This window comes from Saccopteryx bilineata, chromosome 5 (assembly GCF_036850765.1).
Source record: "Saccopteryx bilineata isolate mSacBil1 chromosome 5, mSacBil1_pri_phased_curated, whole genome shotgun sequence".
Lineage (NCBI taxonomy): Eukaryota > Metazoa > Chordata > Mammalia > Chiroptera > Emballonuridae > Saccopteryx > Saccopteryx bilineata.
The window spans coordinates 77,251,907-77,264,918 of NC_089494.1; the positions used below are offsets into that span (position 1 = coordinate 77,251,907).

The 13,012-nt window shown below is 40.8% G+C and overlaps 1 protein-coding gene across 7 annotated transcripts in view; it reads left to right on the top strand.

Moving 5' to 3' along the window:
- ITGB6 (integrin subunit beta 6) overlaps positions 1 to 13,012 on the top strand; it is a 175,479-nt gene that overhangs the window by 119,635 nt on the left and 42,832 nt on the right. For all 7 annotated transcript variants that reach the window (XM_066280391.1, XM_066280394.1, XM_066280392.1 and 4 more), the window contains one exon: positions 5,660 to 5,749. In XM_066280391.1, the coding sequence (XP_066136488.1) occupies positions 5,660 to 5,749 (90 nt within the window). The remainder of the gene's footprint in view (positions 1 to 5,659; positions 5,750 to 13,012) is intronic.

Sequence of the window (13,012 nt, forward strand, 5' to 3'; positions counted from 1 at the left end):
ATAATAATATTACCTAAATAATAGAGCTTCTTTGAGGAATGAAAGAGATGCCACTGCTAATTGTAAATGTTAGATCTAGTTATTTTTTCCTAGATGATGGTAAGAGGAGCATTCTGGGCACCTTTAGCCCTGTCTGCAGTGTGGCTCATTGCACAAGAGCAGTGAGCTATGTGGACCCAAGGAGCAGTGTGGTCCCTTCTCCCGGCATTCCTGCTACTTCCCCAACACTGTCCTTGAGTCCCCATGACAATGTATCTTCTCAGAGCTTGGGTTTCTGAGGATGTATGCAAAGGTGCGTGGAGATATCAGGAGGCTTGTGAGAACCTCTACCTCCTGTTTTAAGTCCTTCCAAATTAGAAACTGCAGCTCACGAGGACTTGGTCTTAGGAGCAACTCCTGAGGAAGGAGAGAGATTCAGAAGGAGGCAGGTAATGCTGTGAGTGCTGAGGGATTTCCCCATTATATACCTCTCTGATTCCATCCCCAGGTTGAAGGAAACCAGGTAGGAACTGATTACTGCTTGTAGCCAAACACTTGAAAGATCTGAGACCTTTTAAGAATTACCTGCACTTTCTCCAGTGTAGCCGACATCTTGGTGACCAAGAGCATCCTCTTGACAAGAGGAAAAATGAGTGCCTTCCTTTGCACTTGTTTGTCTCAGAACTGTCATACACGTGGGTTCCTTTCCGCTGTGGATCACCTAGGAGTGGAACTGCCAGGTCATAAGGCGCTCATGTTCAGCCTTAGTTGCTACTACCAGTTTCTAAAAAATTGAACCAATTTAGGCCCCCGCTGTAGGTGTGTGAGGATATCATCAGTTTTTTAAATTTTGGGCCCTTCTAGTGATTTCATGCTGGCATGTTGCTGTGGTTCTAGTTTCTATTTCTCTAATGATTAATAATTTTGAACATTTTTCACATCCCCTTTGCCACTTGTATATCTATTTTTATCAAGATGGCTTTTCCTTGTTGATACGAAGAAATGTATCCTGGTGCCAAATCACACACATGTATTACAGTATTTCCCATCACTCATTGGCTCTTTCTCACTCTCTTAAAGGCATCTTTTCAGAACAGAAATTCTTTTTTTTCCCCCAGAACAAAAATTTGTAATTTTAAGTCTTATTTTTCAATCTTTTCCTTTATAGGTAGTGCTTTTGTTGTCCTACTTAGTCCATTTTTCCCCCCTCAGGTAACAAGGATATCTCTCATGACTTCAATAATGATAAAAGCCAAAATAGTGGTTAGGTTTAGGGAAGGGATAATGACTGGGAGGCAGTGCCCTGGAGGGAAGGGAGCCCAGGGTGCTGATTATGTTCTATTTCTCGATCTCGGTGGCAGCTCAATGTGCTGTTTACTTTCTAAGTATTCATTGGACTGCATACTTGTTACTTAAAACACTGTGCATGTGTTCTATACTACCTTTAAAGTTAGGGAGAGAGAGAATGCACAGACAGAAGCCACTAAACTGAAGAGATAGAAGGCAATGACAAAAAAAAATACTTTGAGAGGTTAGAGGAATATTTGTAAACAGATTAGTTAGTGTCACAGGTTCTCATTTCAACAAGCTAACCTCTTAATAAATGTATTTCAGCAAAATATCTTTAGTGCGTATAGTTTAAGACCAGAGCACTTGGTCAATCATTGAAAATAAGTAGTGCTGAGCATCAAATCCCTCCACATTGTGAGCTTCACAGACTCCAGCAAGCACAGAGCCCAGGGAGGAGCAGCAGTTTGCTGGAAATATTTGTTTTTATAAATTCCTTATTACAATGTTGCTAAGAGACACATGGCAGCCCGTTCTGTTTCCCACCCTCTGCTCAGGAGCATGAGTCACATGGTCTGTGGTGGCTAAGGGGTCTGAGGAGGTGAAAGGCCTTTTGAGACGAGAGCAGAAATGCCGCAAGAGTAGGACATAAAGACTCAGCAGAGTCACCCTCCAAGGCAGAAACCCTATCGAAACGCTCAGCAAGGATACAGTTAATACTAAACTATATTCCAGAACACAGCCAGACTCTGAACCTGATGGTGAGAGTTAACCCAGTGGGAAGTGCCATCAAAGCAGGAAGGAAGGTCACTGTCAGGAGCTGTCCCCTCTGTGGGCGAGAACGCTGACATAGCACCAAGAGCAGCCAAGGGTTTGCCAAGATTCTCAGCCAGAGTCTTTCCGAAGAGAAAGCCGACCACTAGCCTGTCTACGGCTAGCTGAGGCAGCGGGCGTATCTGCGCGGCTCCCTGACCTCAGCCACACGGGCAAGCACACCTGACAGCTGGCTCTGCCAACCAGACACTGAGAGCACTGAATTTAGAGACAGTCTCTGAGAGGAATAGGAGTGTGCAGGTGTGAATTCAGGCCCTTTCTTCTGTATCCTTTGATGCCTGGCACTAAATGACCCCCTGTATATTTCTCACCCTCTATCCTTGATAGGAGATATCCAGGGAGCAAATGCAGACTTCTGGACAAAGAAATATCTTTTTTGAGATAGGGCTTGACGAAGGAAGTTTCAAGAAAACTAAGGGAATCAGGGGGAAAAAAAAACACCTTGCAAACATGGATGAGAAAAGCAACCTCAAGCCTGACCAGGCGGTAGCACAGTGGATAGAGCGTCGGACTGGGATGCAGAGGACCCAGGTTCGAGACACCGAGGTCGCCAGCTTGAGCGTGGGCTCATCTGGTTTGAGCAAAGTTCACCAGCTTGGACCCAAGGTCGCTGGCTTGAGCAAGGGGTTACTCGGTCTGCTGTAGCCCCATGGTCAAGGCACATATGAGAAAGCAATCAATGAACAATTAAGGTGTCGCAACAAAAAAATTGATGCTTCTTATCTCTCTTCGTTTCTGTCTCTCTGTCCCTATTATCCCTCTCTCTGACTCTCTCTCTCTCTGTCTCTGTAAAAAAAAAAAAAAAAGCAACCTCAAGAGTTCCTGGGCGGCTTCGTGAGGAGGAGGGGAGGACATCTAGAACTAGGATAATCCATGGACAAATAACAGAGAGTTCAAGCCCAAGCATAGGGGTTTGTATTTCTCATCAGCTCATGTAACATCGTGTTTTTAGAATTCACCATTTTTAATATCCAACAGTCATCTTTTATAGTTACAGTGCTATAATTTGTCACATCCAGGCATGCAAAAGCATTCTTTTTCTAACATTAAACATGTTTAATCAGGACAATTTATAATAGCACTTTAGGAATTTAATGAAAGAAAGGCATTTGACACATGATATTTATAGTAATCATAACACTACAAGATTTAAAGTATAATTCTTTACAGTGTTAGATCAGGAAGCCAAATTGTCCATGCTTCTAGTTAGTTATTTGCAGTGCTTTGGGGGGGTGTGTGTGGGGGGGATAAGCATCCAGAAATTAATTGATGATTTCCTCTTCACAATTGTCAGTGTTGTCACAGGGTACTGTGGCCGGCTGCCAGCTCCTTTCTACCCTGGCTCTAGTGGCAATCAACAAATATGATTAATGCTAAACCACTTGTCCTAATAGCCAAACGCCAAATGTCATACCACAAGCAGGGTCATAATTATGCTTTAGGAAGTAGATGGATTTGGCTTTGTTAACCAAGAATTAACTGAAAATCTGGAGGCCACTGGAATTAGTGCTTGTGGTGAATACCCATTGTACTTCAGCCACGGAGATACCAAGAAATTTTTCAAGGATAGCAGTGTTTTGCAAAGCTAAGAGCCTTGACATTCTTTCTCAGAAGGATCTAAACCTTTCCTTGTCAAGCTCTGAACATTCCCCCTGCCTTCTCTTCTGGGACTAGTCAAATTTACACATAGTCCTCTTCCACTTGAGTGGAATTGAAGTTCCTATTTAGGTATTCACCGGTAACCACAGGCCCCATGCTTCACTGACCATGTGCTTATTTGAAAAGGTAAATTGATAAACCAGTGCCTTCCTCATATTTGACAAGTTCTACCTGGCTCAGGGAAACAGAGTGGAGCCCACCGTCGATGGGCAGTGATGTGCGGCACTGAGTAATGGGAAGAATGCTACCTGGGTTACTATCCACGGCCCCTTCAGTAACAAAACACAGCATCAAGGCAGAGTGACAATTGACACTCTCAAGGGTTCAGATTTCCATCAAATTCATCCTGAAACAGTCATGAACACTGAAGTAAGAGGAACATTACAAAACCCACAAATTAATACCAAAGTTCATCGTTTTAATACAAAGGGTGGAGAAAGTTGGCCTACACCCAGGTGCCCACCTCTGGGCAGGTGCACGAGGCCTCTGAGAACATGCTAGTGGTCTGACATCACCTTGGCTTCATTTGTTCCTCTTGTGGCTTCCCTTTGTCCTGATTTATTTACTTAGCATCACAATTATAATTAATGATAAATATGAATTCTAAATTAGTTTTGTGTATTTCCTGATCTACTTAAATCTTCTGTGGAATAAGAGAGGATACTATGTGTGAACTACAGGAGGTGCCCTGAATCCTTCACTCAAAGCTGACTTCTCTTTTCTATGTACAATTTTAATAAATTCAGCCTTCTGATTGCACAACACACAGCAACTTAGCAGAGCATAGCTGACAGAAAGAGTGGTTGTCTCTTTTTGATACCACAGCATATTAAGCCTACTTAATAGATATGTTGATGCAGCATAAATGAGTAAATTGGTCTGCAAGTGACACCTTATAGCTACAGAAGAGAATAGAAACTATTTTAAAACAAAGAAGCAAAAGCACAGCAGTTGGGGCCCACTAGCTGTGGGTGTGACCATGGATTATAGAAGGTTTTGATGATTATAGAGCTACAGTTAATATTGGTAAGTATGATTCTATTTCTTCAAGAAGAAGATCAAAGTGTGCTTTGGCGTCTTTATTGAAGAGGACAGGGGTATGTACTATACACTTTAGAAAACATTCTGTTTAAAAATATTTTTAAACATAAAACTTAAGGAGGGGATTTTCAGGGTTCTGGAAAATTCCCTTCTTTGCAATGCCTTATTCTCTAGCCATGTTCAATACCTGGAGTGCTATAGAACTCATACCGTGAGTTCTACTTGAGTGGGAACCACATCTCAAGAGATGCAATGTAGGTAGAGAGTGCCTCCAGTGTAGAGCTAGCCTCTGACTCAGTGGTGATGAGGGCAGCACCACAGCCCCAGCTGCCATCCCTAAAAGAGTGCTCATTGCCGCAAGGAAGGGTCAGCTAACAGCAAGCAGCCGATAATTCACTCCTTTCCTCCACCAAGCAATGGACAATGAACACCCCTGAACTGAATGACTTACAAGGCACCTGAGAGTGCTAAGGGGCCCGTGAGGACCAAGTCTTGGTTTCTGCTATGTTACAAAAATGAGAAGATGTTCCTGACAGTATGCTCAGAATTTTTTGAGACAAAGGACACCTCATGAATGGAGGATGTTATAGAAGTGATATTATTTGAGACTTGACTCCTGTCGTGATATAAATCACAGCCCCAGACTAAGGCGATCACTGACACCAGATTTCCCCAGTGGCCACTCTGGCCAGTTCACTTCCCACTTGAGTGCTGGACGCAGCACGAGGCAGGACTACAGTCTCAGACCTGTCACCCCAGCCAGTTAAATAAAGGTGGTCTCAGCCAGCAGGCAGAACCCCACACTTGACATTTCTCAATTATGATGAGCAAAGGTTGATCTATTCTTTTTTGTTTACAGAATTATGCAAAACTCATTCCTGGAGCTACCGTAGGGCTACTTCAGAAAGATTCCGGAAACATCCTCCAGCTGATCATCTCCGCCTATGAAGTATGGCATTTTAGAGTTGGCTTCTTTTTCTTGTTCATTTTCCTTTGATATTCAAAAACAGATGTTTTCAGCAGTTAACTGCACTTTCACATGTCGGCAGATTGAGTGCTTCTGCAGAAGAAAATCTCTCTGCATTAATGCAGCCAAAATATAAACTTTGTTTATTTCTTTTTTTTTTTTTCCTGTATTTTTCTGAAGCCGGAAATGGGGAGAGACAGTCAGACAGACTCCCGCATGCGCCCGACCGGGATCCACCCGGCACGCCCACCAGGGGGAGACGCTGTGCCCACCAGGGGGCGATGCTCTGCCCCTCCGGGGCGTCGCTCTGTTGCGACCAGAGCCTCTCTAGCGCCTGGGGCAGAGGCCAAGGAGCCATCCCCCGTGCCCGGGCCATCTTTGCTCCAATGGAGCCTCGCTCTGGGAGGGGAAGAGAGAGACAGAGAAGAAGGAGAGGGGGAGGGGTGGAGAAGCAGATGGGCGCTTCTCCTGTGTGCCCTGGCCGGGAATCGAACCCGGGACTTCTGCACGCCAGGCCGACGCTCTACCACTGAGCCAACCGGCCAGGGCCAACTTTGTTTATTTCATTTGCAGATATTCTTCCTGAGAGATGGGGCCAAAGGTTGAAAAATCATACACCTGGTCATAAAGTTGAGGTTGTTTCTGTAATAACCAACAGCAAAATTTTAATTCTACCATAAAGGATTCATGAGTCATGCAGTTAAGTTCCCCTCTTCTCTGCCTGAGAAAACAAAAAACAGAAAAATACACAAAGTTTAAATTGCCAGCTCCGAAGGCTTAATGAGGCTATGTCGTAACAACAACAACAAAAGCAAAGCACAGCAGGAACAACGCCACTTTGTAGATTCTCTGCTTTTGGGAACCAGGGAAGTTTTCCATTGGTTTTGTAGTTTTGCATTCATAGTATGTATATATAGTATTTTGCCTTGACTTTGTTAATTAATACCCAAAGACAGAATTCCTTTCTTAAACTGACATACACTGATAGAGTTGCTAGGTTCTCTTTCTTTGTCCCGTTTCATAACTCATTCATCAGTGGTGGGCTGCCAGTAACCAACTCTTCTCTATTTTGATTCCTAAATATTATTTTTCCTTTCTTGTCTTTAGTTACAAAGAAAACACACACACACACACACACACACACACACACACACACAATGATGAAGCTCTGAATTAGAACAGAAATGAAAAAAGTAAATTTTTACAAAGCACTAAAGCTCTAATATTTGCTCCAGACAGCAGTTACATAATACTCAATGAATAAAATACTAATTTCTGATGTTTCAAATTTACATCTAAATCCCATATGCATTCTATGCCAATACTTAGCATATACTGAACTGGTGTTCCTTAACTAAATGATATTTCAGAATCATCTGGTAAGCTTTTTAAAATAAGCAAGTCCAGATTTCTCTCACAGATGTCTCAGGAGAACTTTAATAGAAGAAGAGCTACATGTTTTGAAAAAAAAACTCTCCAATAATTTTTATATTGCCTGACCAATTTTTTTTTTTTTTGTATTTTTCTGAAGTTGGAAACGGGGAGGCAGTCAGACAGACTCCCGCATGCACCCGACCGGGATCCACCTGGCATGCCCCCCAGGGGGTGATGCTCTGCCCATCTGGGGCATCGCTCTATTGCAACCAGGGCCATTCTAGTGCCTGAGGCAGAGGCCATGGAGCCATCCTCAGCGCCCAGGCCAACTTTGCTCCAATGGAGCCTCGGCTGTGGGAGGGGAAGAGAGAGACAGAGAGGAAGGAGAGGGGGAGAGGTGGAGAAGCAGATGGGCACTTCTCCTGTGTGCCCTGGCCAGGAATCGAACCCGGGACTCCTGCACGCCAGGCTGATGCTCTACCACTGAGCCAACCAGCCAGGGCTTATTGCCTGACCAATTTTGAAGCTCACCTCAAGTGGGAAAAGCAAAATACTCCTTCTCAAATACATTTCCTCAGAATATAAAATGCAGATATGTCCATCAAAATTATAAAATGAGTTTTCCTCACTCATATTCTCAGAAACTTTAGTTTTCTTAGTTCACATCAAAAATTAATCACCACATTAGCTCATGCTTGAAATTCTTCTAGACAGGAAAGCTTGTCAACAAAATGCTAAATGCTTTTATGCAGTAATTTAAAATTGTAATGTACAGAATCATATAAAATCATATAGAATTTTCTTTAATCCAGCACTCTCAAAAGTATTGGCCACTAACATAGTCAAAAGAATTAAACAAAGTAGAAAACAGTGAATTGTCAAAAAATATATCCCCTCTGCCCTGCTCCTCATCCCCCTCTGACTAGCCTGTTCCGTGTCCCTAATTGCTCTGTTAGAGGTTATGTCTCTCTTTATAGTCCTAAATCACTCACAAAACTTACAAGGTAGTGGAAATCAAGGCATCACACATTTGAAGTGAACCTCCTGTCCTTAGCTTACTATCTCAAAAATACAAAGAAGTGTCTATTATTCTTATACCAAACAATCTTGCTCTGGATTTATAATTGAAACTTTATTATTTGCTGGATGAAGTATGCAACAGATATTAGCAAATTATTTTTCTATTTTGTTATTTTAAAATGTATTCTAAAAAGACTTTAAAATGTGGGGATAAACTGGATTTCCCTCTAGTCTATAAAGAAATAGAGAAGGAATAAGTATATGTTGAGAGAAAATGGGAAATGCTTCTGACTTCTAGTGGGGCAGAGGTGGACAATTTGTGTTTATAACTAGTGATTATAGACTTCAACTCAATATTTTACAGTGCCATATTGTCATAAAAACCCTTAAATACCAGATGTGTATTCATCGGAGTATCATTTGCTCATTTCCTTCCTTCCCTAACCACATAATAAAAGCTACTGAAATATTAATGCTCCAGAAACTAAGTTCTTCTGCTGGTATTTAAGCTTCAGAAGGGAAGTGACTTGGTTTGTTTTGTTTTTCTTGGTTCATAATGATGCTCAATAAATGAATGAAAAATATGATAAAATACATAAATAAATATTTCTGTTGTTTCTCTGGGAAATTCACATTAAAATGTTTCCGGTGAAATTTGCAGTATAATATTTCAATTATACAAGGCCGAGAATTCCTTCATTTTGGTCAGACTATGTCATCTACGGACTTTCAGGTCGTAGTCCTCATTTCTCATTTATCTCCCAAGTCACTGTGCTACTCACTGTCTTCAGCATGACTCCTGTCATAATTCTGACGAGGTGTGTGTGTGTAAAATTTCCCCCTTACTTGGCCTTTCAGTTTCTTGAACTCTGTTCCAACAAAGATCTTGTTCTCTTACCCCTTAATTACTTTCTCATACTTTCATTTTTTGTCTTACCTCAAACCTTGTCTTTGCCAATAAACTACATGACCTCAACTGCATGCAGCCCATTCCCTAACCACTACTTCCTCTCTTTTCATTTCACTTCTGCTAATTCCCTTAGTATTTCTTTCAACCCATGAGGATCTCCATTTAATTGATGCCCCTACCCTCTCTTTAGAGTTCCTCATCCTCTTGATGTTCTCTCTTGCCAGGAACGCCAGCTTAAATTCAATCATTATGATCACTTCTTGGACAAACCTTCAACTCCTCTGTCTCCTATTGCTCCTTTGAAATTGTTTGGCCAAACATGGTCTGGTTAAATATAACTGTCCACTCACTCTGCACAGATGAGTGAGAATGCAAAAAATATATAATCTAGTTATGCTAACCAGTCTCACTTTAAATTCATGATTAAGGATGGACCTCAAGTGGGTCCCAGCAACCAGGCTACATTTCTGTAGTTATATCCAAGTAGAGATGTCTAAGTGTCGGTTGTTATATTAGTGGACAATTTAGGAGAGTAAATAGAACTCTCCCATATTGCACTAATAGTTTTATCCTTCTAAATTGATAATAATTCTATCCTTCCATTTGCTAGGACCAAAAAGCTCGAAATGATCTTGACCTTCTCTTTCTCTTTCTCTTGTACTGCAAATTTCTTCCATCAAAAATTTTTTTTGGTTCTATCTTCAAAGTTATTTAGAACATGATCTAGTTCACTGCCTCCACTGCCCTCATTCTGGTCAGAACCATCCTCATTCACCTACATTATTGCAAAACCTCTTAAATGCCTCCCATATCCACCTTTGGTTTCCTACATTTTGTTTTCAACAAAACAGCTAGAATATATAGTCAGATTATATCACTCCTCTATACATAACCTTAACTGTGTCCTCATTTTATGTAGAATGAAAACTGAATTCTTTATAACGGCATACTGGGACCCTACCAGATCTGTCCCGCTCCACCCCTTACTTCTCTGACTTCACCTCCCGTTACCCTGCTCTAACGTTCTGCTCCAGTGCAGCCACCCACTTCTCCTTGCTGTTCTGTTCCCAGAGTCAAGCGGACATGCTCATGTCTTTAGGGTCTTTGCATTCACTGTACCCCCTTCCTGGAACACTCCTTTTGCAGTATCTGAACAGTTTATTTCTCCTTACTTCCTTGAAATATCACCTTCTTAATGAATCCTACCCTGACCACTTTTTAAAAAGTGCAGCCTACAAGCCGTGCACACACTCTCTTAATCTTCATTATTCCACTAACTTTCTCCCAGAGCATTTGTCACCTTTTAGCACACTATATAAATTTTTTTTATTTATTATGGGTTTTTTTTCTGTCTTCCCACACCAGGATATAAATTACATAAGGTCAGCTATTTTTGTGGTTTCTGTTTTCTAAGCACCTAAATCAGTGTCTGGTACATTGTGGGCACTCAATAAATATTTTCTGAATGAATAAACTTAAACTGTAACTAGTTGAAATGAAATAGATTTAAAGAGTATATTTTAATGCTAAATTGGCAGAATTTACCATCTTAAGGCATAATGGAAATAATCTCTAGAACTGAAAAATGATATTTCAATCTCCGTGCATATTCTGAAAAGTTAACCTATGTCCATCTACTGAAGCGGTGACAATATGGGGAAATTAAAAGGCAGGGAAGAGGGGTGACTTAGAATTTACAGTCAACAATTTAGAATCTGGAGGAAGACAAGGTAATCTTACTATGCAGGTGGCAAAATTGTACTTAAGGAGAATTTGAAACTGAATGCTCTTTTTAAAATCCTAGCAATAAAGTGGGTATAAAAATTCAAATCCTTTTAGTTGAACTCAAGTATAACTTAATTCATAATATTTTTCAATTTATTCATGTTGTTTTAGGTTAGTTTTTTTTTATTTTTAGAGAGAGAGAGAGACACAGAGAGAGACAGGGACAGGAAGAGAGAGAGAGAAGAAGGTGAGAGATAAGAAGCATCAACTCATAGTTGCTTCACTTTAGTTGTTCATGGATTGCTTTCTCATATGTACCTAGACTGGAGGTGGGGGACAAGTCAAGCCAGTGACCCTTTGCTTATGCCAGCAACCCTGGGCTCAGGCCAGAGATCTTGGGCTTTAAGCTAACGAACTTTGGGCTCAAGCCAGTGACCTTGGAATTAGGTCAATGATCTCGCACTCAAGCTGGTAACCCCATGCTCAAGGCAATGAGCCCATGCTCAAGCTGGCAGGGGCAACTTCAAGGTTTCTTTTTTTTTTTTTTGATGTTATCTTTCTTTTTTTTTTTTTATAAATTTTTATTAATGGTAATGGGATGACATTAATAAATCAGGGTACATATATTCAAAGAAAACATGTCTAGGTTATTTTGTCATCAAATTATGTTACAAACCCCTCGCCCAAAGTCAGATTGTCCTCCGTCACCCTCTATCTAGTTCTCTGTGCCCCTCCCCCTCCCCCTAACTCTCTCCCTCCCTCCCTCCCATGTCCTCCCTCTCCCCCCACCCTTGGTAACCACCACACTCTTGTACATGTCTCTTAGTCTCATTTTTATGTTCCACCAATGTATGGAATCATGTAGTTCTTGTTTTTTTCTGATTTACTTATTTCACTCCTTATAATGTTATCAAGATCCCACCATTTTGCTGTAAATGATCTGATGTCATCATTTCTTATGGCTGAGTAGTATTCCATAGTGTATATGTGCCACATCTTCTTTATCCAGTCTTCTATTGAAGGGCTTTTTGGTTGTTTCCATGTCTTGGCCACTGTGAACAGTGCTGCGATGAACATGGGGCTACATGTGTCTTCACGTATCAATATTTCTGAGGTTTTGGGGTATATACCCAGTAGAGGGATTGCTGGGTCATAAGGTAGTTCTATTTGCAGTTTTTTGAGGAACCACCATACTTTCCTCCATAATGGTTGTACTACTTTACAGTCCCACCAACAGTGAATGAGGGTTCCTTTTTCTCCACAGCCTCTCCAACATTTGCTATTACCCGTCTTGTTGATAATAGCTAATCTAACAGGAGTGAGATGGTATCTCATTGTAGTTTTGATTTGCATTTCTCTAATAACTAATGAAGCTGAGCATCTTTTCATATATCTGTTGGCCATTTGTATCTCTTCCTGGGAGAAGTGTCTGTTCATGTCCTCTTCCCATTTTTTTATTGGATTGTTTGTTTGTTTGTTGTTGAGTTTTATGAGTTCTTTGTAAATTTTGGATATTAGGCCCTTATCTGAGCTGTCATTTGAAAATATCAGTTCCCATATAGTTGGCTGTCTGCTTATTTTGATATCAGTTTCTCTTGCTGAGCAAAAACTTTTAATTCTGATGTAGTCCCATTCATTTATCTTTGCCTTCACTTCTCTTGCCATTGGAGTCAAGTTCATAAAATGTTCTTTAAAACCCAGGTCCATGATTTTAGTACCTATGTCTTCTTCTATGTACTTTATTGTTTCAGGTCTTATATTTAGGTCTTTGATCCATTTTGAATTAATTTTAGTACACGGGGACAGGCTGTAGTCGAGTTTCATTCTTTTGCATGTGGCTTTCCAGTTTTCCCAACACCATTTGTTGAAGAGGCTTTCTTTTCTCCATTGTGTGTTGTTGGCCCCTTTATCAAAGATTATTTGACCATATATATGTGGTTTTATTTCTGGGCTTTCTATTCTGTTCCATTGGTCTGAGTGTCTATTTTTCTGCCAATACCATGCTGTTTTGATTATCGTGGCCCTATAATATAGTTTAAAGTCAGGTATTGTAATGCCCCCAGCTTCATTCTTTTTCCTTAGGATTGTTTTGGCTATTCGGGGTTTTTTATAGTTCCATATAAATCTGATGATTTTTTGTTCCATTTCTTTAAAAAATCTCATAGGGATTTTGATGGGAATTGCATTAAATTTGTATATTGCTTTGGGTAATATGG